General features: G+C 53.1%; 1 protein-coding gene across 7 annotated transcripts; it reads right to left on the reverse strand.

Annotated features, from left to right (window-relative positions):
* Positions 1-4,643: 4,643 nt before the first annotated feature.
* Positions 4,644-24,186, reverse strand: CYB5RL (cytochrome b5 reductase like). 7 transcript variants are annotated; one of them, XM_081818475.1, is made up of 7 exons: positions 24,094-24,185; positions 20,945-21,236; positions 19,931-20,079; positions 17,064-17,151; positions 13,244-13,390; positions 9,573-9,776; positions 4,644-5,996 (listed from the first exon to the last, which is right to left on the reverse strand). In XM_081818475.1, the coding sequence occupies exons 2-7, from the start codon at positions 21,230-21,232 to the stop codon at positions 5,793-5,795; spliced, it is 1,080 nt and encodes a 359-aa protein (XP_081674601.1). In that variant the 5' UTR covers positions 21,233-21,236; positions 24,094-24,185; the 3' UTR covers positions 4,644-5,792. The 7 variants fall into 7 exon arrangements, with proteins under 7 accessions (XP_081674601.1, XP_081674602.1, XP_081674606.1 ...); XM_081818476.1 differs by having other exon boundaries at positions 13,244-13,348; positions 24,094-24,184; XM_081818480.1 differs by having other exon boundaries at positions 24,102-24,167.
* Between the last annotated feature and the right edge of the window lie 6 nt (positions 24,187-24,192).

Consider the following 24,192-nt stretch of genomic DNA (forward strand, 5'->3'; position numbering starts at 1 on the left):
TGTGACTCCCATCAGCTCATTCATTCGTTCAACAGACGCCACGTCAACATTGACTGGGGAGACATGGTGCTAGCTGGGGTGGTGGGGAGGGAGCAGGCAAGCTACGGACCCCTCCAGTCACGCAAGAAAACCACTTTCTCCACCAGGTGCTTTACCTCTTGAGCATCTGTCCATTTCTTTGCCTATGAAACAGGGAAGCTACTGCTCTCTAAAGATCGTGAGCACTGAGATACCTTAGCAGACCCTGTTCATGTACCACCTCTGCCGCTCACGCACCAGGAGGAAGCTGCAGAAAGTCCCTACAAGCACCTGGCTCCTGCATCTCTCGGCCTCAGGGCCCCCTGGCTGCCAGGCACTGAGCCCACCCCTGGGAGGCCACAAGTGTGGGGAGTTGGTGCCCTGGAGCAAGCCTCAGCCCCCTAGGGCACTTACTGTAGGCTAAGCCCCTTCGAAGCCAGGTGAATCCCTGTACTCATAAAGTTATTCTCTGTGTTCCTGGTTCTACGCTCTAGTTTCCATTCCACTGTTCCAAATTGTACGCTCCAACGTGGGGCTCTATGTTCAACAGAATTGGCTTCCAGCCCAAATTCGATATTCCTTGTTGCAAGCACCCCCATCACCTCCCTCCTCGCCTCCTTCCAGGAGCCCTTGTCAGCCAGGCCAGAGGCGAAGTCCCCCCAACGTCCGGGTGGAGGAGCTGATGCAGGCTCACTTGCCCCTGAAGCTGGCCGGTATGGCCTCCCACCTGGCCCAGTATGCCCACCTGGCCGCTGAGCTGACTGCTGCCATCCGGGACCCAGTTAAGGCTGTCAGCCCGCCCCGTTACAAGCAAGTGTGCTCCGTCAGCATGGGGAGCCAGGGGCAGGATGATGCAGTGGCCTCCAGCCAGAGCCTGTGGGATCCACGTGCAGACAGCTTTGCTACCTCCCACTCTGTGAACCCCACGCTCTTCTGTGTGGCCCTGGTCCACGCCATCTACTTAGAGTGAGCCCTGTGGCATGAGGGTTCCGGCCCCATGGGGGCCCTGTGCTAAATACTGGCTAGTCGGTGACCTGCGCAAACAGCACCCCCCGGGCGAGGCCCGCGGCTCCCACAACTCACGGTCCATGCGAATGAGAAAATGAATGCGACACATCTGCACTGCCCCTCCTCAGGCCACGCAGACCACACCAGCTGCTGCGCTCGTCTGCCTCTGGCTGGAGTTACGTCCACCACGTGCAGCCCCCAGCTGGCTGTACAGATCAGAAACTCTCAGGGGCAGCTATCTGGGTCTTTGATTAATAAAAAATGGGAGATAAATGAATAACGACTTAATACATGCAATTTGGGATCAAAATCTTCCAAAGCATGGGGAAAATAGTAAAAAGGGAGGGTTCTGGAGAGTGGAAAGTTTGCGAACGAGTGCTCTTCTCAGAGGCCAGCCATGAGCCAGGCACTTGCTGGGGCCACCAGGGAGACAAGAGAAAGGAGGGGGCTGGGCTCTCACACCCGCTCTGTGAGAGGTGTGTGCTCGAGCACCACACGCGTTCCCTTCAGCCTCACATAACCCTGGGAGATGGCGCAACTGTCCCCGCTTTGTGGATGAGTAAACTGAGGCTCAGAGAGGCCAAGTTACTTGCTCTGGATACTTACACAACTGGCAAGAGATTTGAATCTAGGCCTGCCTCACTTGAAAAGGAAAACAAATAAACAAAAGAGTCCCAAACTGTGGTATATAGAAAGTCACTCCGGTCTGTGTTTACGAAGGAAAGCAGAGGGACAAGCAGAGGGAACAGCATGTAAGCTGAGTGCCAAGGTTGCGTCTCCTACTTACTGTGGTACCCGAACCAGGGCACACAGTAGGCACTCACGACAGTTTCAAATGGAAGCTGGACAAGCCTGGAGACATAAAGGGGCATAGCCTATCCTGAGGGGGTGGGGATGACTGTGTTTAAGCCTCTGGTTTCTGAAGCAGCGTGACCAGGTGCACTTCATCTTCTTTTTTAAATCTTTCATTATGGAACGATTTCAAATACAGAAAAAGCAGACATCAGTGACCCCATCACCCAGAGTCACCCGATGTTCATATCTGGCCATATTCATTGCAAATGTTTTTATATTGAAGCGATGCAGATAAAAAAAGACTGCTCACCCCACGCCATCCCCAGAGGTCACTATCACCCTTGCAGTTGGTGTATCCCCTTCCTGAGCATTTGGCATTATTTTGTGTTTTTAGACTTTCAAAATATTGGTATCTCACTGTACATTGCCTTCTACAATTTGATTTTCACTCAATTATGTTTTAATTGAGTCTACGTTGATACATGTAGATCTAGTTGGTTCATTTTAACTGCTATGCGTTATTTTACTGGATGAATATAGAACAATTTATTTCTCTCTTCTCTTATTGATGGACATATGGGCAGTTTTTATTTGCTATTTCAAATGGTGCAGCAAAGAAAATCTTTATACGCGTCTCCTGGTGCACTAACGTGTCACATATAACCTTTATAACAACTGCAGCATGTTGGAATTTGTGCATCCCAACGTCACCTTGTACAATTGCCTAATGTCTTGGAAGCTTGGTTTTCCTCATCAGTGGATTGGGGTAATAAAATAGCGTGCATCTTGGGGACAATATGGCGCTTCAACATAGAGAAGATGCATTTTGCAACCTCTGAAGTACTCCATGTATATTCCCTGTTTATTATGCGGGTATTCAACATTCAGGATGTGCTGAGCACACTCCCACACTGGGGACACAATGCACAGGCCCCAGGACAGCCCCATGATGTGCTCACCTGCGCATGAGGCAGTCAGAGCCGCCGCCTCAGCAGGATGCACAAGAACCTGCTGGCCGACCTGGCCTGCAGTGGTGGAGGCAGGCGTGGCTTCAGAGGGGAAGGGATAGTGAGCTGAGTAAGTCCTCAGGGGACGAGGAGCCCAAGGCGAGTGGAAGAGGGGAGGGCGGGAGGGTGGCCCAGACCCAGACCCAGAGGGCAGCAAATGGGAAGGGCCGTACTGACACGTGAGCAAGAGCGTTGGGGCAAAACCTGAGAGCTGGACGCAAGGGGCCAAGGATAGAAAGTAGGTCTGGAGAGGCAGGCAGGGTTGTGACGCTGTATCCTAGGGCAACAGGGAGCCACTGAAGGATTTTCAGCAAGGGAGTGACAGGCTCAGATCTGCAGGAGATCTGCTGTTCAACACTGTACCTCCAGTCGACAATAATGTACTGTGCACAAACTCTGTTAGGAGGGTAGCTCTCATGTTAAGTGTTCTTTTTTTAAGTGTGATGAGGTTTAATTTTTTTCTAGAGAATGGAGAGGGGTTGTGGGAGCCTAGGTGAAATGCTCTTAAACTGTCCTGGAAAAGTCAGGGAAGGCTTCCTGGAGGAAGAGGCATCTAGGCTGGGACTTGAAGGATGAATAGGAGTTGGACCACGCACAGGCTCCAAAGGCCTTCCAGAAAGTGGTCGCTTTTCTGTTCAGAGAGTTGCTGCTATTCTTTTCTTCGATCTCCTGTTGAGTTCATAGGCGTTCAGAATGGTTTGATCCCTATCTAGCTGAATTCCTGGAACCAGACAAAATTTAGGTCTCCTACTCCTCTGCCATCTTGCTCCTCCTCTCTCTCATGTTAAGTGTTCTTATCAGAGTTGCAAAACCAGGTCTGGTGGCAGTATGGAGGGCGTGAGGGGAGAGGCTGGGAGACCATCGAGGGGAACATAGAAGTGCTGCAGGCAAAACACTGAGGGGGCCAAACTCAGGCAGGCGTCCTTTGGCTGCCATCACCCTGACGGCATGCCCCCCCACCCATGCCATGCAGTGGGTGTGGCTTCATCAGGAGGGATGGGCAGAACTGGCTAGCCGACAGAGGCTTGCCTCCAATTCAGACAGTCCATCCTCACACACCCCAACCGGTCCCCTTCTAAGGCTAACTTACCATCTTGCAAGGCAGGAGCTTTCCAGTCTCTGGACGATGTGAGCCTTTTGGCATACTGGTATCAAGGGCATGGCTGGGTCTTCACCATTGTCCCATGATAAGAGACCCCACTGTATCCAGACTGTATGGATGCCCTGTGAGGTGAGGGGAAGGGGAGGGTGACACATTCTAGGACAAGAGGGGCTGATGGTTATCACGGAGTGGCTGTGTCTAATGTCTAAACACCCAACATACAAAATGGGACAAAGACACAAAAGAACCGCCCCAGACCCTCATTTCTTACGTGGGGACTCCCTACCACCCCTAAGTCTGAGTGTGAAACCTCTGGCACTGTCCCCCAGATGCCCACCAGGGTTACTTCCTGGACATGGCCCAGCTTGGAGATGTGCCTGCAACTTTTTGGGCCCTGCGTGCAGGAAAACCCTCTCACAAATGGAGGTGACTGCAAACCCTGATATATCAATGGGATGAACACAGAACTGCTCTGGTTGCAGGGAGCCTGGAGACCCCGTGTGGCTGTCCCCTCATTGCTGCCTTGCCCGGAACCCTAGTGTCCTACAGAGCCCGGTGTGAAAATCACCGGTTACCCAACTCTCCATACAGGCGCCACCAGGGGACCTGGCTTCTCATGCCAGCTCTGCGGCAAACTGTTTGACCTTGGGCACGTCTCTTCGCCTCACGGGGCCTTGCTTTCCCCGTTCGCACAATGAGTCTAATAGACGGGATGCTTTCTGGAGTCCTGAACTTTAATTTCTGGTGTGAGGAGGGCTGTGATTTCACGACCATAAAGTTCTGATTCCACGGTCCTCTGATTCTGAGATTTCGTGGCTTAGTATTCCCGCCTGCTGCCAGCCCCAGCTGAGGCAGCACGGTGGAGGCCAGGTGGTGGAAAGCAGGATTCATTACAGAGCGCCGGGTCCAAGGGGAGGGCTTGCCCCACGCAGGATGGAGGGGCGCGGTGGGGAGGGCAGTGGGGGTGGAGTGGAACCAGCAGCGGCTCAGTGGGCAGAGCAGGGAGAGGGACCCAGGTCTCCTGACTCCTGCTCTATCTTTAGATCTCCATAGCAACCGTCACCAGGGCTCTGGAGCTGAAGGCGGGCTGAGCTGGCTGCCTAGAGGAGCAAGGGGCGCTTGTTTCTGTACCTCTTTTGCTCAGGAAAGGACTCTGGGCTGGGCTCTTGAGCCAGGGAAGGGAGACTGAGAGAGAAGCTGTTTGCAGCAGGAAAGGCCTGGGACCCAGTACAAAATAAAGGTAGTCCAGGGCCCACCTTGCCCGGAGAATGTGATCAGGTCGCAGAACCCGAGACCGCTGTGTCAGGCTTGAGGCACAGGAGGTACATAAGGCAAGTTCCTCCTCCAAAGAGCTCTTAGCTACCCCTATGGTCATTCCCTAAACACTGCAAGCAATGCAGCTGAGCCAGCCCTGAGGCCACAGCAGGGACACGCAGCTTCCAGGGAAAGGTTTTAGAACAGGCATTTCTAGGGCAGGGTGGGATGGGAGTCCCAAAGCCCTCCAATCTGAGGCACCTGGGAAGCTCCTCCTGCACCTCCTCCAGCGGGCTTCTACTCATCCTGGGGCTTGGCATGGACCAGGCTTTCTCCCCGGAGTCCTCCCGGACTCCCACGCCCCCTCCCTGGGGCTCCTGCAGCCCCATCTTCCCTCCACACAGCAAGATGTCTGCCTGAGGGAGGTGGCAACCTCGTGAGGTAGGGGAGAACTGCAGGTGCACAGAGGTAAAGACATTCACCTAAGGTCACCCGGCCAGTGAGCGGTGGGGCCAGGCCTGCACTCCATGTCTTCTGACTCCAGTCTGTGCTTCTTCCAGTGTTCCAGTGGCAGGACCCGGGCCTGGGCTTTGGAAGGGAGGCCAGGGCTAGAAGAGGAAGTAGGAGTCCTTGGCCAGGCCTGCGCATAGCAGGCACCTGGCCATGTCCTTGGTAAACTCGGCTGAGCCACAGACCAATGCAAATGGCTTTCTGCGACAGGAGCCAACCAGCTCTTCAATCAGGCCCTGGGCCAAGCGGCCAAAGCGGGTCTTCTCCCGGTAACTCCAGGGAAGCTTCTCCAGGGAGGTCTCCTGAGACAATGAGAAATCATGCAGGTGACTACTGGGAAGTCTTCAGAGCTCACGCAGATCACTGTCGAACGAGGAAACTGAGGCAGAGGGGTGGGAAGGCAACCTTCAGCTAGCCCTACCACAGGCCAGGGACTTCTTGGCACCGGGGCTCTGATTACCCTCATAACAAGCCCAGGGGCGGGGGGATGTGTATCCTCCCACAACAGGGGAGGCACAGCGAGGAGGGGGCGCATCCCAGGGCGCGCAGGGAGGCAGGCCCCACCAATCCTCGCTGCCTCTCGGGGGCCACTGCCCCTGTCTCTCCAGGGAGATGTTTTCTCCCCAAGACTGGGGGGGTCTCCCAGCACCTTTGTAAGGCTGCCCGCCACCATCACCCTGGGAGCGTAACACGTGTTCATGCCCTTACTGACGGAACAAGTACTGACTGAGGGCCACTCTGTGCCCGGCACGGTGCTAGGCACTGGCATGTGGCGGCTGCTCGAATCAAAAAAGCCTCCTGGTCCCGCTCCGGCTGCGTGTGTCAGGGACCCGAGGCAGCAGTGCCTTAACCAAGGGGGCCGCGCTATTTCTCACATAAAAAGGCTGGAGGTAGGATTCCAGGGTGCACGGTGCCCGAGTGACCCAGGCGTCTCTCTTTCTGCTCTTCTAGCCTTCGCTGGTGGCTTTCATCTTCGGGATTACGAAAGAAAAGCTCCACCTCCAGCTTACTTGGCGGAACGTCTCTTTTTTAAGTGAACGTTCCACTGAAGTACATTATGTATAGAAACAGCACACAAATCAGTAAGTATATGTAGTCTGGAGATTTCTAACGGAGACAAGACACCATGCAACCAGCATCTAAACAAACAAAAACAGAACAGGACCATCCCCTCTGCAGACCCTATGAAGGTGAGCTTTTAGCTTCTGGGGCTAAGCAGAGAGATGCGAAGGAGAGAGGGGGCTGGAGTCTAAACTCTGCCACCATGTCCCAGGTGAGTGGCCCTGACTTCTGTGAGCCACTGTGACAGGTGTAGGCCTCCCCTCGGGCACACTCACAGCGCCTCGGAGGCCCGCGCCGCAGAGCTCATCTGACGCCAGGGGCCCTCTAAAGACACCATTACAGTGCTCACAGGGGGTCCGCTCTGATGATCTGGATCTTCCCACGCCTCCTCCATGCTCTGACCCACCCAAAGGGTCCTTGCGGGCCAGCGGCCTCCCCTCCCAGTTCCCACAGGCTAGTTCGGGTTGGCATAGCCCCCCTCCCCCAACTGCACACCCAGAGATGCGGTGGGTCTGGTTGCTGCCCAGGTGGGGTGGGGGACCCCTAATCAGGGATGGCGCCGCAGGGTAGATGCTGTCAAGGAGGAGAGTCCCGGCTACGACAGCAGAAACACCTATGCCAGTCTGGGGGCTCTGGAGAAGTTGCCGGGATAGAGTCCCACCCCAGCAGAGAGATGTGAGGGGTGGGTAGGTGTTCGGTGAGCAAGTGGGGAAAAGTGCTCCTGAAAGGGGGAACAGCACCAGCACACGCAGGCCTGGCAGCCAGAAGAGCACGGTGCCCTTCTTCCAGTGGTGCCGGGACACGCCGGGAGGGGGGGCCAGGAGACGAGCCCACGTATGTTGGTGCAGCCGTGCGGGCTGGGCCGTCATCCTGAGAGCGGTGTGGAGCCAGGGAAGGGCTGGAAGCAGGGTGGTAGGGGGGTCAGTGTTGCCCTTTTGGCTGCAAGATGAAGGGCCAACTGGCAGGGAGTGGCTGGAGGGGGAGATCTGTGGGGCCGCTGTGGCTGCAGCCCGGGCAGGCCAGGGAGCATCCTAGGTCAAGGAGGCACATGGCCAGTCCATGGCCCCTCACCTGCCCCTGCCTTTGACAGCCAGCCCACTCACCTGCCCAGTCCCAGGCCACTGGCATCATCAAAGCCCTGAGCCAGGGCTGAGGGCCCTTTATTGCTGGTCAGCTTTAACTCTGCCCTCAAGCCCAGGCTCAATGCCAGCTCCTCTGTGAAGCCCTCCCTGCTTGCCGCCGGCATCCTCAGCACCCTCCGTGTATCACCTCTCCCTGTGCTGTCTTATACCAACAGGCAGTGAAAGCAGGGCGTCTGGAGCAGGACCACCGGGGTTCACACCTAACTCTCCACCAACTTAGTCAAGGTTCTTAATCTCTCTGTGCCATCTCTATAAAACGGGCATGATGGCAGGACAAGCCGCCTAAGACTGTGGTGGGATTAAATGATTTAGCACACAGAGTGCCTAGAACAGTGCCAGGCACGGAGAAAGTGTTCAGTGAAGCCAGCCCTGTGGCTGTCTCCCCACAGAAAGGCGAGTGCCTGGAGGGCAGGGGGCAGGTCCTCTTCATTTCCCTATCCCGGGCACCTGGCATGCGGTTGGGGAACAGGAAGGCTGGTCAACGGCTGGGTGATTCTGCCACTCTTCCCACCTTCCTTGAGCTGGCCCTCGAGCGGAGCTGACAGGGCCGCCCCGGGCACACAAGAGTTGGGCTGCACACTAGCCTTTGCCTCGTACCCCGGCCTTCGGCACTTCCTGCTGCTGCAGATGCTCACCTAGCATGGCCCTCCTCATGGTCACGCCACTGAGCCTCCTGTCCCATCAGAGGCCCACAGAACCTGGTCACTGAGGGTCCCAGACCCCTGGTACTGGGGAGGGAAACCCAGTTTCCTGACACCCCCCACCCAGTCATGATAGGGAAGATCACACCAGTCTTTAGGGACACTCTAAAGCTGCCTCAAGTAGGAAACTGATGAGAAGGGTGCTCCAAAGTACTGGGCAGTGAGGCCGACCCTGAGCAACACAGACCGGAGGGGAGGCCCCAGCAGGGAGCCCAGCCCTGGGGGCGCACGGAAGAGAAATAAAGCTGCAGACCAAGGGGAAGGCAGCTCAGGGCCTGGCTTGGCACAAGGAACGAGACGGGCCCTGACTGTGGAAGAGGGGAGGGAGCGGGTAGGGTGGCCGGAGTGCATGCAGGGAGGAGGAGCCCGAGGGGCAGGGTTGCTTCTAGTTCAAGTACCTGCAGCCTGGAGAGTCTGGAAGCAGCTTTCCTCCCATGCAGGGACAAAGTGCTGGGGGAGGGGCCCGGGTAAATGCGGTGACCCCAGATCCGCTTGCTCACCAATCACTGATGGCGCGTGTGTCTACTCCGTGCCTGGCACCCTGCCAAGCACCGAGGAGTGCTTGGTGATCCAGACACATGATCCCTGCCCCGAAGGAGCTTATCCCGGCCTTGGGGACATCTGCGGCCTGGCCCACTGACTCCACACGCAGGCCCCCAGCCTGTATACCTGGTGAGGCCAGGGGGGAACTGGCAGGCAGTAAAGCATGGTGGGGAGCTCCAATCCTGGCTTCACCCCAGCCAGCAGCACGGACAGGCCAGCACCTTTACCTCTCAAGTGTCAGTTCCTGCATCCACACACACCAAACGGAACCGGACCTGCCTTCCTTGCGGGCACAGGGTGGCAGTTCCCACTGGCAGCAGGGATTCCTACTGTGGCCCCTGGGGCAGGGAGGCCACAGCAGATCCTCAGGACGGGTGCAAGGGGCCGGCATAGTCTTAACCAGGGAAGGAAGTCAGCACGCTGGGCTCACCTGGCTGAGGACAAAGAAGGTTCGGACGTTCCAGAAACGGGCCTGCTCCTGGAGGAAGGTCTTCAGGTAGATGCCCTCAAAGGTCTTAAAGCAGCCGACCAGGGTGACAAAGGTCTCGTCCTCTGCATTGTCTGTTATGCTCTGCAGGATGGGCACCATGGGGGCCAGGCCAGTGCCTGAAGCCAGCATGAGGAGCTCACCATACTGGGGAACAGAACGGGGAGATGGCAGGTCTCAGCCCACCCACAGCACAGCCCTTCCTGGGGGTCCCACCCGTCTGAGGTCCCCTCTCTACGTCCTCTTGTGAAAGTCTACAGCTTGTGAGGTCTGTGTCACAGAAATCATGGAATCTGGAGGCTGAACAGGAACATAAAATGCTGTAGCCCATCCTACAAGTGGCTCAGTTGCTCTCCTGTCCATCGCCACAGGACTTTGCTAACACACTTCTCTTGACAGGGAGCCCACTACCTCCCAAAGCAGTTTGCTCTATTATAGGCTGACCCCCCTTGCCAGAGAGGTCTTCCACCTCACGCTGAAACCTGCTCCCGCCAAAGCCTAGTCCACCACCCCTATCCCAGCTCTGTCCTCTGGGCTGCCTTCTCTGCCCCAGGGCAGCCCTGTAGAGATCTGAGGGCCCTGGCATGGATCCCTGAGCCTGCTCTTCTCCAGACTGAGATACTTACTATACATAAGTGCCCAACACAGTGCTGGCACAGAAGAACCATGCAATGAAAGTGAATTTCTTCCCCAAGAGGCTCCAATTCCATCAACCCATCACTGAATCCACGAAGCCATCTCCTGGCTCTAGGTCTCTTTAAGAGGCGTGATCTTCTTTAAGGTCAGTGCTTTAAAGGGTAGTGCCTGCCCTACGCAGCAAGGTAGTCACCTCCTTCATTCTAGAGATTAGGCCTCTGAGAATGCAGTCCAGGTTTCCACTAGCTTTATCGACAGCTAATGCGTGTCACACGCCTGCAGGAAATACTTCCTCAAGTATCAGTCATGCAGACCTGGGTCTAAATCTTCAGCCATATGATCTGCCCAAGTGCTTTCACTTCTCTGAGCCTTGGTTTCCTCACGGGTAAAAAAAATAACAGCCCCTCCCCCACAGTGGCATGTGCCTCAGAATTGTCGTGGGGATTAAACGAGATGCCATCAAGATGCCTGGTGCGAATCCTGGTGCTCCACACAGTTCGACTCCTTCCCTCACTGAGCCCTGCTGCTGGCTGCAACACCCTGTCCTGTGGTGCGTGTCCCCAGCCTCCTGGTCCCCAATGCGCGCGCTCCTCCTCTTTCTCCCACCACCACTTGCAGTCTCTTCTGGACAGTCTTCCCCGAGCCAATAGCATGTGAGGGGTCCTTCCTCTGCATCCCCACAGTCCTCTGTGCCCCCTCCTCATGACACCGGTCACGCCGTATTGCTACCATTTGTGTGGGCGTCTGTCCCCCATCACACGGTGAGCTTCTGGAGGACAGGGCCTTGTCCGCCCCATGTGTGGCCCCACATGGAGACCTGCGAATGTCTGGAAGGAACGCACAGATGCTCACATGCCAGCCTCACGGCAGCCATAAAATCCATCTACAATGAAGACGACTGCAGAGCAGCAAGACAGGGCCAGGGAGAGGGCCAGAGCAGCCCTGCGCAGAACCACGCCTCAGCCCGTCCCAGCAGCCAAATGTTTCTGTGTGAGATGCCATCTCTTCTCCCTCACTGCCTGGCCCTACAACCTCCCGGGATAGGAAATGCAGGGGCTCTGCAGGGGGGGGTTCTGTGGATGCAGGGAGGCCCCACCCAGAAGGGGCAGTCAAGACAATGTGCATCAGGTGTCCCCTCTAGGTCAGGGGGAAACAGGGACAATTCGGTCCCTGCTCTCAAGGGCCTGGGGGACACGGGGACACCCTCAGCTAAAATGCAAGCCTAAGCAAGGTTGACACTAGGAGCACGCTGCTGAAGAGTATTACAACCTACACACCCTACACGTCTGTAAAGCAGGGGTAGCAAACCCAAGAGCTGTGGTGAGGAGAAAATAAAATTTTAGCTTGGCAAGTGTGAACATCAGAGCCTGGCCCAGGTACGCAGCACCACACACGTGTCTCATAGTGTAACAATACTATGGTGGTGGGTGCGTGCATTGTTACACACATGTCCATGGGTGTGTACACGGGTTTCTCACCTGTGTGTGGAAGGGGAGCTGGAAAGTTCTCTGCCAAGGCAGTGAGACTGGTGTCACCAAAAGGTCCTCACCAGAAAGCTGTGTGTCCTGTGCCCCAGGACTTGACGTACCGGGACATCAGCCCAGTCGGGTAGGACTGGGAGCACTGGGTAGATGGCCTACACGTGTGCTTTCTTTTCTTCTTTTGCCTCTCTAAATCTGATTTTTTTTTTTTTGGTAATGTAAATGTACCGTATTTGTAATAAGGAAAAAACCAATAAAACTATTTTTATATTAAACAAAAATAATGGGGAGAAAGGAATGATTCATTCTTTTTCATTTGCTTTTCTTTTGCTTTGTTTCCTAATTATAAAAGTAATAGGTGCTCATTGTGGATGACTTGGAAGGTATAATGAAGAAAACAAAAATCACCCATAATTCTACCACCCAGAGCCACTGACATTGCATTGCATTTTCTTTGTTTTTTTTTTTTTTAAAGATTTTATTTATTTGACAGAGAGAGAGATAGTGAGAGCAGGAACACAAGCAGGGGGAGTGGGAGAGGGAGAAGGAGACTCCCTGCCGGGCAGGGAGCCCGATGTGGGACTCGATCCCAGGACCCTGGGATCATGACCTGAGCCAAAGGCAGACGCTTAACGACTGAGACACCCAGGCGCCCTGCATTGCATTTTCTTTTCATATATTTTCTGTGCATTTAAACTTGGTTTCCCAACCTGTTGTATATTCAGTTTTGTTATATGCTTACAGCATAAGCATATAACATCATTTATAAACATAATTTTAAAATCCAGGATAATATTCTATCAAGTACCTGTAACCCAGTGCACTTAACTGTTCCCCTGCGGCTGGATATTCAGTTTCCTCCAATTTCCTGCTATTACAAGTAAAGCCTCCACGAACATGTGCACAAGAGGCAGCATTTGGATGCTTTCCATAAGACAGCCTTCCAGGGGCGGAATTACTGGGTCACAGGATTTGGAGATTCTTAAGACTCTTGGTACACACTGCCAAGCTGCCGTCCACATATGCACCAACTGATGAGAAATTGCTAATTCTTCCCAGGCACATCAGGGAAGGAGATGAACATGCCAGGAGGATGAGGGGAAGAGCCTTCGGGCTGGGGAGCAGTGGGCTCCCGAGCAGAGAGCTATGGCGTGTATTTAAGAGAGTGGTCTCCATGGTTTTGTAGCTAGAATGTAAAGGTGGAAAGATAAGCAGAGGGTCTGACGGCATAGGTGTCCTGAGTACCAAGTACGTGAGTGTGGATTTTCTAAGCAATGGGCCACCCCGGATAGTTCTAGAGCATATGCAGGCAGTTTTGTTTCTTAGTGCCCATTCTGTCTCCTCCCATGTCCAACCCCAAGGACGCTCTTGGGATTGGGCTTGGGCTCAGGAGGAATGGCACCAGTGCAATTCTACAGCCTGATGACACATGGAAACCATGGTCCTGGAGGCTCAGGCAGGAGGCGTCTCCCGAGAGCCTAGTGTGCTGGCACTGACCTGGTTTGCTTTATAGAAGAAATCGCCGAAAGGTCCTCGCCAGAAAGCTGTGTGTCCTGTGCCCCAGGACTTGACGTACCGGGACATCAGCCCAGTCGGGTAGCACTGGGAGCAAACACAGGGAGACCTCACTGGAACACGTACACGCTACCAATACAAACCACGTCAGCCATTGATGTGCAACCCTGCCGGCAGGCCGAGCACCTGGCAGGTGCTATCTCAGAGCATCCTCCTAGTCACCCCAGAGCTGGGACTGTCATTCCCAATGTTCAGATGAGGCCCAGAAGCTTCTCCAGAAGGGAAATGGTGAGACTGGGATAAGAACCACAGGACCGACAGCCTTACCTTCAGAGGTCTCAGACCCACACGACTATAGGGGCCCTGCACGTCACATCACACTGAGTAAAGAACTGGGTACGAGATGATTAATGGCAATTGACACTCACTCTCAGTATCAGGGAGACAACAGGGGGTGGTGGGGACTGTGGTAAACTGGTGAGTACATGAATGCTCCTTCTAAAGGAGGAGCCGCTTTGCAGATTCTGGGATGTAGTTTGTGGGACTGATGATGCCCTATCTTCTGATTCTCTAAGAGGGGCAGGAGATCCAAATTTTCATGTAAAATCTCCCATCTTTGAAATGTCAGAAATTAATTCTAAATTTTAAAACACTGTGTAGGCCCAAACCAAATATATTTCTGTGCTGCAATCAGTTTGCAGGCTACTCATTTGCAACCTCTGCGTTACCTGTCACTGTCCCCTGGCTGGCTGAAAAAAGTAAAGGTTGTGGAGGGGATTCCTTCATGGGGGTGGGCAGTCCACATTTCCTGCAGGCCTGCTCACTCTGGGCCAGGCACCATGCTGGGGCTGCAGGGAAGACAGCTAGACCTTAAGCTCCATGAAGGCAGCCAGTGCCTGCACCTTGGGAAAGACTTATAAATATCTCAATGAATGAATGAATGAATGAATGAATCAATCAATCCAGGTTCAAGACCTCTCCTCAAGGAGCTCACAAACTAGGAGCGATCAAAGTCTCATACCTTCAAGGTAGAGACTACCTAATACCCCATGAAAAGGACAGAATGCTGAAAGAACCCTGAGGAGGTACAGTCACTTCCAATGGAGTAGGATCAAGGATGGCTTCCTGGAGGAGGCGGCATTTGAGCTGGATCTTGTAGGTTAGGCAAGATTGGATTCACTAGGGACACCTCAGTGTCTACCTTCGGCTCAGGTCATGATCCCAGGGTCCTGGGATCAAGTCCCTCATCGGGCTCCTTGCTCAGTGGGGAGCCTGCTTCTCCCTCTGCCTCTGCTGCTCCCCCTGCTTGTGTGCTCACTCTGACAGATAAACAAATAAAATCTTTAAAAAAAAAAGAAGATTGCATTCACTAGGGATAGGAGCAGGAAGGCAAAGAGGGTTCTGGGCATCAAGTGTGGTATGGTCAAGGTAGGACAACCCAAGACACAAGAATGTGAGGGGGAGGGGGAAGCTCTGATAGGACTGGAAGGGTGTCTGGAGTGAGAATATAATCAAGTTTGAAGGAGACTGGGCTTTAGTCACCAGACATGCTTTTAAGTACCCACAGCTACCTCTGGTAGCAGCTCTGACTTTGTTGGGTACCATATGCATAAAGCAAGGGAAGTCCTCAGTCCTCCTGCAAGAAGTCTGGGTGGGAGGTTACAGTTCTCCTAACTTGCTGGAGGCCTGTCTCCGAGCACACCTGTTTTCTGGCCCCAGTCTTGGGGGGAGGCCCAGCCCCAGCTGTGGCTTGAGTGGCCCTGTGGCACAGATAGCACTCAAGGAGAAAGGAAGGATTCTTCTGTGTCTCCAGCACCCACACGGAGCCTGCTTAATACACACTTGTTAAACAGAGCTGACACTGAACTTCTGTTCTCCCGCGTGGGATCACTTTACCCAAGGGGCCTTGGGGCAGTGACATCATCACTCTGAGCTTCAGTTTCTTTATCTGTAAAGTGGGATAATATGATCTACTCTGCAGGATGGTTATGAGGTTATGAGGTTGAAACGAGATGATGAATATGAAGAGCTGGAAAGAGTGCGTGGTGCCCAGAAGGTGCCTGAGAAATGGGAGTTCCTCCCTCTCATCCCACATGGGAGGGAAACCTAAAAAACCCGCCTGCCTTCCCAATTTGCAAAGACATTTCCAGCTCTTCCCAGCCAGCGGCTTAGGGATAATTAAGCATCTCTCTAAAGAGAGGCTTTCCGGTAAACGAAGGAGAAAATCAGCCTTGCAGCTGGGAGAGCTCCAGCTGCCCTGAAGAACTGTCTCCAGGCTTATCCTTTCAACAGAAACACACCCAGACAAGCAGCTTGGGGAAGCAGGCCATTTGGAGAGGATTTGTGGGATCTCCCAGACAAACAGTTGCGTGGAGAAGGGACCCCATCCAAGCTTCTGTGTGAGGGAATAAACACTCGGGCTTTGACGGCAGTCAGGGAAGGCAGGAGCCAAGACAGTGCTTGGGGCCTGGAGTCAGGAGGCCAGGCTCACTCACCGGCCACACTTCTTACTCCCTGTGGAGCCTGGGGCCTCCTGGGGTCTCAGTTTGCTTATCAATGCAAGGAGAATAATAATTCCCATCCTACAAGGGTGATAAACGATGGGAAAGCTATTCTTAAATATCAGTGTTCCCTAGAATTCTGTTTGGGAAATGACAATGTCGACTATATATTAGGTTGACCTGTATGAAACCACTGTTTCTGTAAGTCAAACATGTTAGAGTATCAGAAGTTTCATGTACTTCAACCTAATTATTTTTTCCACATAATTGGATCTTCAAGACCTCTTACACATCCAGTGCCGAGTCCTTGGGTCCTGGGGGGGTTGGGGGGGATTTGTACCCAGGCCATTTGTTCATCTCATCTCTGCCAAGGGCCCCACCCACCTCGGCTGCCCCCACGAGCACCCCTCCTCCTGCCCGTCAGACTGGGTACAGCTCCCATAGACCCTGTCTCGCCCCTCCTTGCCTTTGGTCATCTGTCCAGGCTGAGGCCTGGAATTCCACTCCCTGCCACTGTCAATTTGTATTCCTTCTTCAAGGCCCAGCTCCAATGCCCCGGCCCTTGTCTACTCCCTGAGAATGGGCTCAGGGTAGTTCCGTTCACAAGGTGCTCCACGCCCCACCTTCTGCCTGCTCACCCCCTTCTATTCCGGGACAAGCGACTAACAGCTCTCCCAGCTGTGCCTCCTTTGCCACTGTGCATGCTATTCCCGCCACAGAGAGCTTTGTCCCCACCCTTCCCTCCTGGTTCTCCACTCCTTCACTTCAACACGCAGCTCAAACTCAGCTTCTGCTAGGAAGGCCTGCTGCCTTCCCTGCACCCCAGCTGCCCTGAACTGGGTTGGGGCCTCCTGTCACAGCATCTATCCCATCGTCCTGCCCTGCCCTGGTCTGGCCCCCTGTCCAAGGGTGGGCACTGTATCTGACTCCTCTCTGGAGCCCAGCAACCAGTGCACAGCAGGGACCAGGTGACCTGGCTGCCCCTTCCCCGGGGCCCGGGGCTCACTCTCCATGAATAGCTGCGAAAGCGCGAGGGAACAGCATAACCTTTCTCAGTCTGAGCCTCCTTTTCCTAAAATCGGTGTCTGTTGGGGTCTCAGGTGGAAGCCCCCCCCACCACCCCGGGAAAGAAGGAGATGGGAGAAGGCTTCCTTTACTCTCCCTGCTCTTTCCTCAAGCCAGCCGCCTCCCATGTGAACACTGGCTTTTCCCATATGGCTGGGCACCACCCCATCCTGACCCAGCTGCCAAACGGAGTCCAGTCCATACCATCTTAAGGGCACCCGCGTGGGTGAGCTCACCTTGATTAAAACTTCAAAGTATCCTTCTGCGTTGGCAGGGCTGATGGGCGTATAGGCTCTCTGAATTTCTAAGCCATCCACCTTCCCTCTGGGAAAGAGAAGTATATGCCAGGCTGGTGAGAACTGGGGCCTGGTCGTCCCCAGTGGTCCTCTCTGAAGGTGGAGCAGAGGAAAGGGGTGCTGGGCTCCCCCACTGCCACCTGCTGGCTGTGAGACCCAGGCAGGTCACTGATCCCTTAGTTGCCCCTCTGTAAAGTGGGAACAACAATGTGTGTCCCTGTAGTGTGGTTCTACTGGGATCACAGATGGGAAAGTCTTCAAAGAGTCCATTGATGATGTCAGCTGTTTTTAGGACATCACTATGGTGTTTCCTGACCTCTTCTTGACCACAGAATGAGAAAGATAAAGACTGTTAATGTTTATTAAAACACTTACTACCATGTACCAGGAGTGTCAGAATTAGAAGGACCCTCAAAGGTGCCCTAGTCCAAAGCCTGACCTCATGCATGAATCCTCTCTACGATGTTATCAACAATAGGGCCAGGATGATAATCACAAGTAATAACAGTAGCAGCCATGTTGTATTAAATGACTACTATGCAGCAAGCATATCGTGCACATTATCTCATTTAACAAATAACAACCCAGGGGTGCCTGGGTGGCTCAGTTGGTTGAGTGTCTGCCTTCCGCTCGGGTTGTGATCCCAGGGTCCTGGGATGGAGTCCCACTCCCTGTTCAGTGGGGATCCCATTTCTCCCTCTCCCCCTGCCCCTCCCCCAGCTTGGGAGCATGCGCACTCTCTCTCTCTCTTTCTCAAATAAATAAATAAAATAATAAGAAAACAAACAAAAAACCCTCAAAAACCCCAATAACCCACATGAGGAAACCAAGGCTTAGGATGTTACTTGCCAGAGGTCATACAGCTAAAATTCATCCTTAGCTCTGACTCCAGAGCCGGGTTCCTCACACAACACCTCAGAGCTTCCCAGGAGCACCCAAGCATTCCTCTTTTGAGTCCTACTGTGTGCAAAACTTTCTTCTTGGACATGTGGAAAGATTAAAAAGGCCCCATCCTGAGGCGCCTGGAAGGCTCAGTTGGTTAAGCGTCCAACTCTTGGTTTTGGCTCAGGTCATGACTGGCTCACTCAGGTCATGAGCGATTTGGACTCTGCTTGAGATTCTCACCCTCTGCCCCTCCCCCCCCGTCACACATGTGCACTCTCTCAAATAAATAAATAAGCCTTTAAAAAAAATAATAAAAAATAAAAAGTCCCATCCTAATGCATCAAAAGTGGGAAGCTAGACTGAAATAGTCAAGAAATGCTTAGGGGACAAACAAGGAAATAATAAACACAACCTGTGGCGTGGCATGGATGCAAAGAGCACCATGACCTCTGCTGTTACAGAGGTAAACACGGACATGCTCCAGACGGAGGGACCACTCTCATCCGGGGAGCTTCAGGAGGCCTCCTGGAGCTTTTGCTACCCTCCTGGGTATGAAAGAGGCAGGCCACCAACAGGTGGAAGTGGGGACAGGACAGGAAGGAATTCCAGGCAGAGGGCACAGCCTGGGCAAAAGCTCAGAGGCAGGAAATGCAGAGCAGGCCAGGAACCGGTGAGTGGGTCACGAGGCTGGGGCAAGGCGCAAGTGTGAGGGAGGAGCAAGGAGAACTCGGTGGGAAAGGAAGCTGGAGCCTTGGGAGCCTCCTTGGCTCACCAGAAGGGAGCGACATGGTTAGCTCCATGTGTTAGGAATGTCGCTGGGGCAGCAGAGAGGGTGGAGGAGAGAAGCGAAGGGCAGGGAGTGCTGGGCATCCGACTTATGGATGGAGGGTTGCATGGGGCTGTGACTTGCCCTGGAGCCACTGGATTAGTGAGCTTTCACGACAGCCAGCCAGGCCACAGGCTGGGCACACTGTGCACCAACACCAGGGGTTGGCATGAGGCAAGTGGCTACAGTGTGACCAGCAGCAAGACACTCTCCTCGTCCTCTGCCCGCTTTCTGGCTCCTCCCCTTCTTGCCAATACCACAAACGCTGGAGTTGCCAGGGTTCAGTCCTCTGTCCTTCCCTCTTTCCATACCACATATGCCCCCAAATGGCATCCAGGTGCCGGCTGATGACTCCCACACTCACATCTAGAGCTCATCTCTCTCTGCTGAGCCTCACACCCAGAGTCAACCATCTAGCAGATGCCTCCACCTGCAGTTCCCAAAGGGCCTTGTCCCTGAGCAGGTTGGGGGGGGGGTGCAGGGGGAGGGGATTAAGGTTGGGGGAGAGGGTAGCCGGAGGCTGGGAAGAGGAAGGACCTTCAGAAGAGTGGTAGAGTGTAGCTGGGGAGCCAGGCTGTCTGGGTTTGAAGTCTGGCTGCAGAACTTATTAACTGTGTGATCTTTGGCAAGTCCCTTATTCTTGAGGACAAGTGTCCTTCCTCTCAACTGGCACTAATATTAGATTAATACCACAGACTCTAGAGCCAGATTGCTGGCCTTCAAATCGTGGCTCCGCCATTTCCTAACTGTGTGACCTTGGGTAAGTTACTGAACCTCGCTGACTTCAGTTTCCTCTTGTGAATAATAACAGTACCTACGTACAGGGTTTTGTGAGGATTCAGTGAGTTCCTAGGTGTGAGCACGCAGAACTGTGCATTGGAGAGTAAATGCCACGAAAGTGTTTGCTGTTACTGTTGCTGCTGTTGGTTGTTATGAAAACACAATCCCAGAATCCTCTGAGTCAGGTAGCTCTACGTTTATCTTAAAGGTGATAAATGGAGGCTTAGGGGAGGCTAAGCAAGTTGTCCTTGGCCACACAGCAAGCAAATGGCAAAGCGGGGCTGCAAATCTTTGGCCTCCCACTCCCTGAGTGTACCGTAGGATGAGGTGCTGGCCAGGCCGCAGGCTGAACTGGCAGTTCCTGGGTAGTGCAAACCGAACATGGTAAGTGTCCTCGGTGAGTCTGTCCACGGCACTGATGCAGAAGGCCAGGAAGGTCTCTGGGCTCAGCTTGGACGGGCAGCTCTGCAACAGGAAAATACCCAACAGCTAGGACCTGGGGCACGACAGACACCCAAGCAGCCACAAGCACCTTTCTCGCTCCCCACCCCCGACAGGCTATCTATCTCTGTGGGAAAGTTTTCCCTGTAATAGAGAGCAGTCCCACCTCACCTCCCTTTCATGCTCTGATCTAAGAAGGCCCGAGGTTTTCAGACTCATCTCCCCCTGCTCAAAAGCCTTCCGCGGCTCCTTCAGCCCCAGGATAAAGTGCAGCCTCCTTGGCTGGACACTGCAGGGCCCCGTGGACAAACCTCAAGCCTCATTTTCTCTCCCAGGCATCAGATGCCAAACTTTTCTCTGTTCTCCCAAGAATACCCTGCTGCTTCCTATCTGGGAGTCTTTATTGGCTTGAGCTGTGCCCTTTATCCAGAACACTCATCTCCAATGTATGAAATACCTACTCATCCTTCAAACCTGCTAAAAATCCAGATCTGCAGAATTTAGAAATTGATGGGACCTTAAGATGCTCTAATCCAATATCCTTGTTTTCCATGTGGGGAAACTGAGGCCTGAGTGGTAGTGGCTTACTTGTCCAAGGTCACACCCTGAGCAGAAATTCAGATTCACGTCTTCTAAGTCTCAGCCCACTGCCTTTAACATTCCACCCACCTGCACCTCCTCCAGGAAGCCTTCTCTGAATGTCATGACTCACAGATCTCTCTCCTGTAAAATGCCCAAACCTCATTCACTCCTGGCATGACCCCACGCCCAGCTCTGGGTCAGGCTTTGAACCTGGACCCCTCTGCCGTGCAGAGTCACTGTGCAGGGCAGGGGCCAGGCTGACACTGCCACCCCGACCCCTCTTGTCTGAGGAGCAGCCCTCCCTCACCTGGGACTCCTCCCCACTGAGCAGGCTCCTGTCCTTGCTGGCTCGGGCTGCCTCCCACCTTGCCAGCTCCCGGTGATAGAGGTCAAACACACAAGGTGAGCAGCCACTGCCACAGCATTGGGAGGGCAAGGGCTCCACCGGCCGAAGCTGCAGCCAGGCTTCCTCATCGGCATCCTCCTCCCTCTCATCCATCATCAGTGGGGCTTGACCAGCTTGGGAGGGACAACTTGGTGCTCTTCCCAGAACAGGTCTGACTCCGTGAGGCCCTGGGCCCAGGCCCTCCCTCATTGGCCTGAGAGAGGGAAAACATGTGGGTTACACTCTGGTCAACCTCGATTGCTCCCATTCTCCCTGAGGCCTGCAGGTGCCAAACTCCGTGTGAGCACTGGGTCAGGGATGAATCAACCCTGAGACCTGCTGCCTGGCAGGGGAGGCAGGCAGACAGGGCACAACGATCAGAGCTGGTGCCTGAAGTTTCCTGACTTCTTCCTGTGCTTCGAGTGCTGGATTAAGCACTTCACATAGAAAAGCTCACTGAATTTAAAAATATTTTAAGCGATAAAATACAACAGTTACGTACAATTTAATAATTATCAAAACTATTCAAAAATAAGTTAAAATGTTAGAAAGGAACACCTTTGTAACTACCACATAGTAAAGTACAAAGAACCTGGCTAGCGACCCAAAAGCCCCACATACGTGTCCCTTCCTGATCACCTCCCATCCCCCACAAAGTAACCATCATCCTGACCTTTGGTATAACCATTCCCTTGCTTTTCCTTAGTTTTGCCACCTTTGCATACAAACTTAACCACTATAGTTCAGCTTTGCCCAGTTTTTACCTTTACGTCAACAGAATCATTTCCTTTTTAAATAGTATTTTTTTTTTTAGATTTTTTAATTTATTTTTGTGAGAGAGAGAGAGAGAGATCGAGCATGAGTGGGGTGAGGGACAGAGGAAGAAGCAGACTCCCTGCTGAGCAGGGAGCCCGATGCGGGACTCGATCCCAGGACCCTGGGATCATGACCTGAGCTCAAAGCAGATGCTTAACCAACTAAGCCACCCGGGCGCCCCTTATATCTGTTTTCTTTCATTCAGGTAAGTCACCCATCAAATTGCTGCATTTCATTTAATCTTTATAATGAGGCTGGTACTAGAGATGTCATTTTTTAAATGGGAAAACTGGGGTCGGGGGGGGGCGTTAATAACTTACCCAAGGTCACCTAACTCCTAAAAGACAGAGAGGTCCCGTTTCTCGGTTACCAATCACTTCCCATGATTCCTAACCTTTAAGACCTTTTCTACTTTTCCTACTTCCCATGTCCATTTACACTGGAGCTTCCCATGGTCCCAGAGGATGTTTCCAGTCTCTCCCGACACCATCCATCAGCACACCTGCCACCAGCTCTGATCACACCAGTCTCCCGCTTAGCAACCTTTAACGGCTCCCCAGCTGCCTCCTGGCTCGAATCCAGTCTCCTTGCCTGGTGCCCCAGGCTCCTTCTGATCAGAACTTGTCCAAATCCTCTTACCACTTGGTTTTAGAAGGGCAGTCCCTCTGCGTGCAATACATCTTTCTCTTATACAAGAAAGGTTTTGGTTTCAGAAAACTTGGTTCTACTGTTCATGAGCTCTATGACTTCAGGAAGGTTTAGCAGGCTGCAACCCCCTTGAAGGCAAGGATGATGTCTTATTCTTTCTGTATTCTACCACCAAGCACAAGCCTGGCATGTGGAAGGCTCCAGTGAATGGTGAGCGCTCATTCAGTTTATAGATAAGGTCTGAGAGCCAGGCACGGTGTTAGGTGCTGGGACACAAGACATAAATAGGACATGGGCTCTCTACCTTTATAGAGCTTGCAGCCTAGCATGGTGTTCTATCAATTCAACCCATTTTTATTTTGTGCTATGGACCAGGTATGTATGGTGAGTGAAGGAAGTCTGGAGCCCTCTTTATGCTTTTTTTACTCCTGAAGTTTTTGCAAGATAAGTGAGAGAAAGGAAAGCTCTGTTAATTGTAAACTGCAAGACAGCATGAGGGTTATTCCTATCAGTATTTGCCTTAAACTTACCTTCTCCGTGTCTTAATTACCCTACTTTCTTTGGTATATTGGAAATTGGCAGGGAAGTTGGCCAAGTCGGTCATGAACTTTAAAGACCTGATTTCTGCCTCCTCTTATCCTCCACCTCTTCAGTCTAAGAAGCACTACCTTTAAGCCAGGTCTTGACACATGCTGTTGTCTCTGGTGGGATGACTCTCCCCACCCTTCAGGCCTTCCTTAAAGGTCACTTCCTCTCAGAGACCCACCCTGAACCTCCCCTTTCTCATTCTCTATCAAGTACTCTATTTATTTCTGTTGTGTATTGATTCATTTAGCATATATTTACTAGTGCTAGGCACTGTTCCAGGTGCAAGGGATAGAGCAGTGAGGAAGCAAAACCCCCTGCACTCATAGAGTTTACATTCTGGTGGAAGAGACAGTCATTAGACAAGATCAAAATGGAAAACGCGACATTTAGTGTTAAGTGCTAAAAAGAAAAACAACTGGGGAAAAGAAACAGGAAATACATGTGCGTATTCCAATTGCTTATTTATTGACTTTACTTGCTTTCTGCCCATACGCTCTACATTCCATAGCTATTTTATTCACCAACGCAAACCCAATGCTCACCACAGCGACTGACACACTGCAAGCGTTTGATAAACTGGTGTTGGCGCAAGGAGCAAAGCACACCTCCATAGCTCAGGCCTTGCTTCTAGGAGGCAGAAAGGGAAACACCGAAGAAAAGGGAGGAAACTAGCTCTCTCTTGATGCTGGGAAAGGGGCGCGCAGTCGATGCAGCGCTGGTGTGGTTGGGCAGGGCCACTCTCGGGCTCGGGGAGGGGCAGCGGTCAAGGCTCCGCAGCAGTGAGAAGTGGGACGTGAGGCAAGAAACTTCAGCGCATCCACTACGGGCCGGGCGCTGTGCAGGCACGCTAACTTACGCATTTCTAACCCATTTTTACAGTGAGGGACATTGGGGCTCAGACGGAAGTGCCCTGCCCAAGCTTCAGCTGCTTGTAACTGGTCAAGGTTGCCCTAAATTCAGGTTTGAAGTGCTGGTATTCTACCCCTGGTCCTATCCCAGCATCTATCAAGACCACTCACCTACACACCTGCGCCTCCCCTCGAGCGATGTTCCTCCAGGTGCCGCCCCCACCCCGGGAGGCGGGAAGTGCCTAGCGGGGTCTCACCTATGAGAAAATG

This window comes from Leptonychotes weddellii, chromosome 4, assembly GCF_054177405.1.
Source record: "Leptonychotes weddellii isolate Sample4059 chromosome 4, ASM5417740v2, whole genome shotgun sequence".
Lineage (NCBI taxonomy): Eukaryota > Metazoa > Chordata > Mammalia > Carnivora > Phocidae > Leptonychotes > Leptonychotes weddellii.

Bases quoted from the DNA above. Each gene is read 5' to 3' on its own strand.
- CYB5RL (XM_081818475.1), bottom strand. From the start codon at position 21,232: ATGAGGGAGGGCCTGGGCCCAGGGCCTCACGGAGTCAGACCTGTTCTG. The intron at 17,152-19,930 runs GTACACTCAGGG...TCTCTTTCCCAG, and splicing joins GGCCAGCACCTCATCCTACG to AGGGAAGGTGGATGGCTTAG. The intron at 5,997-9,572 runs GTGAGCCCAGCG...TCATTGTCTCAG, and splicing joins CCTTCTTTGTCCTCAGCCAG to GAGACCTCCCTGGAGAAGCT.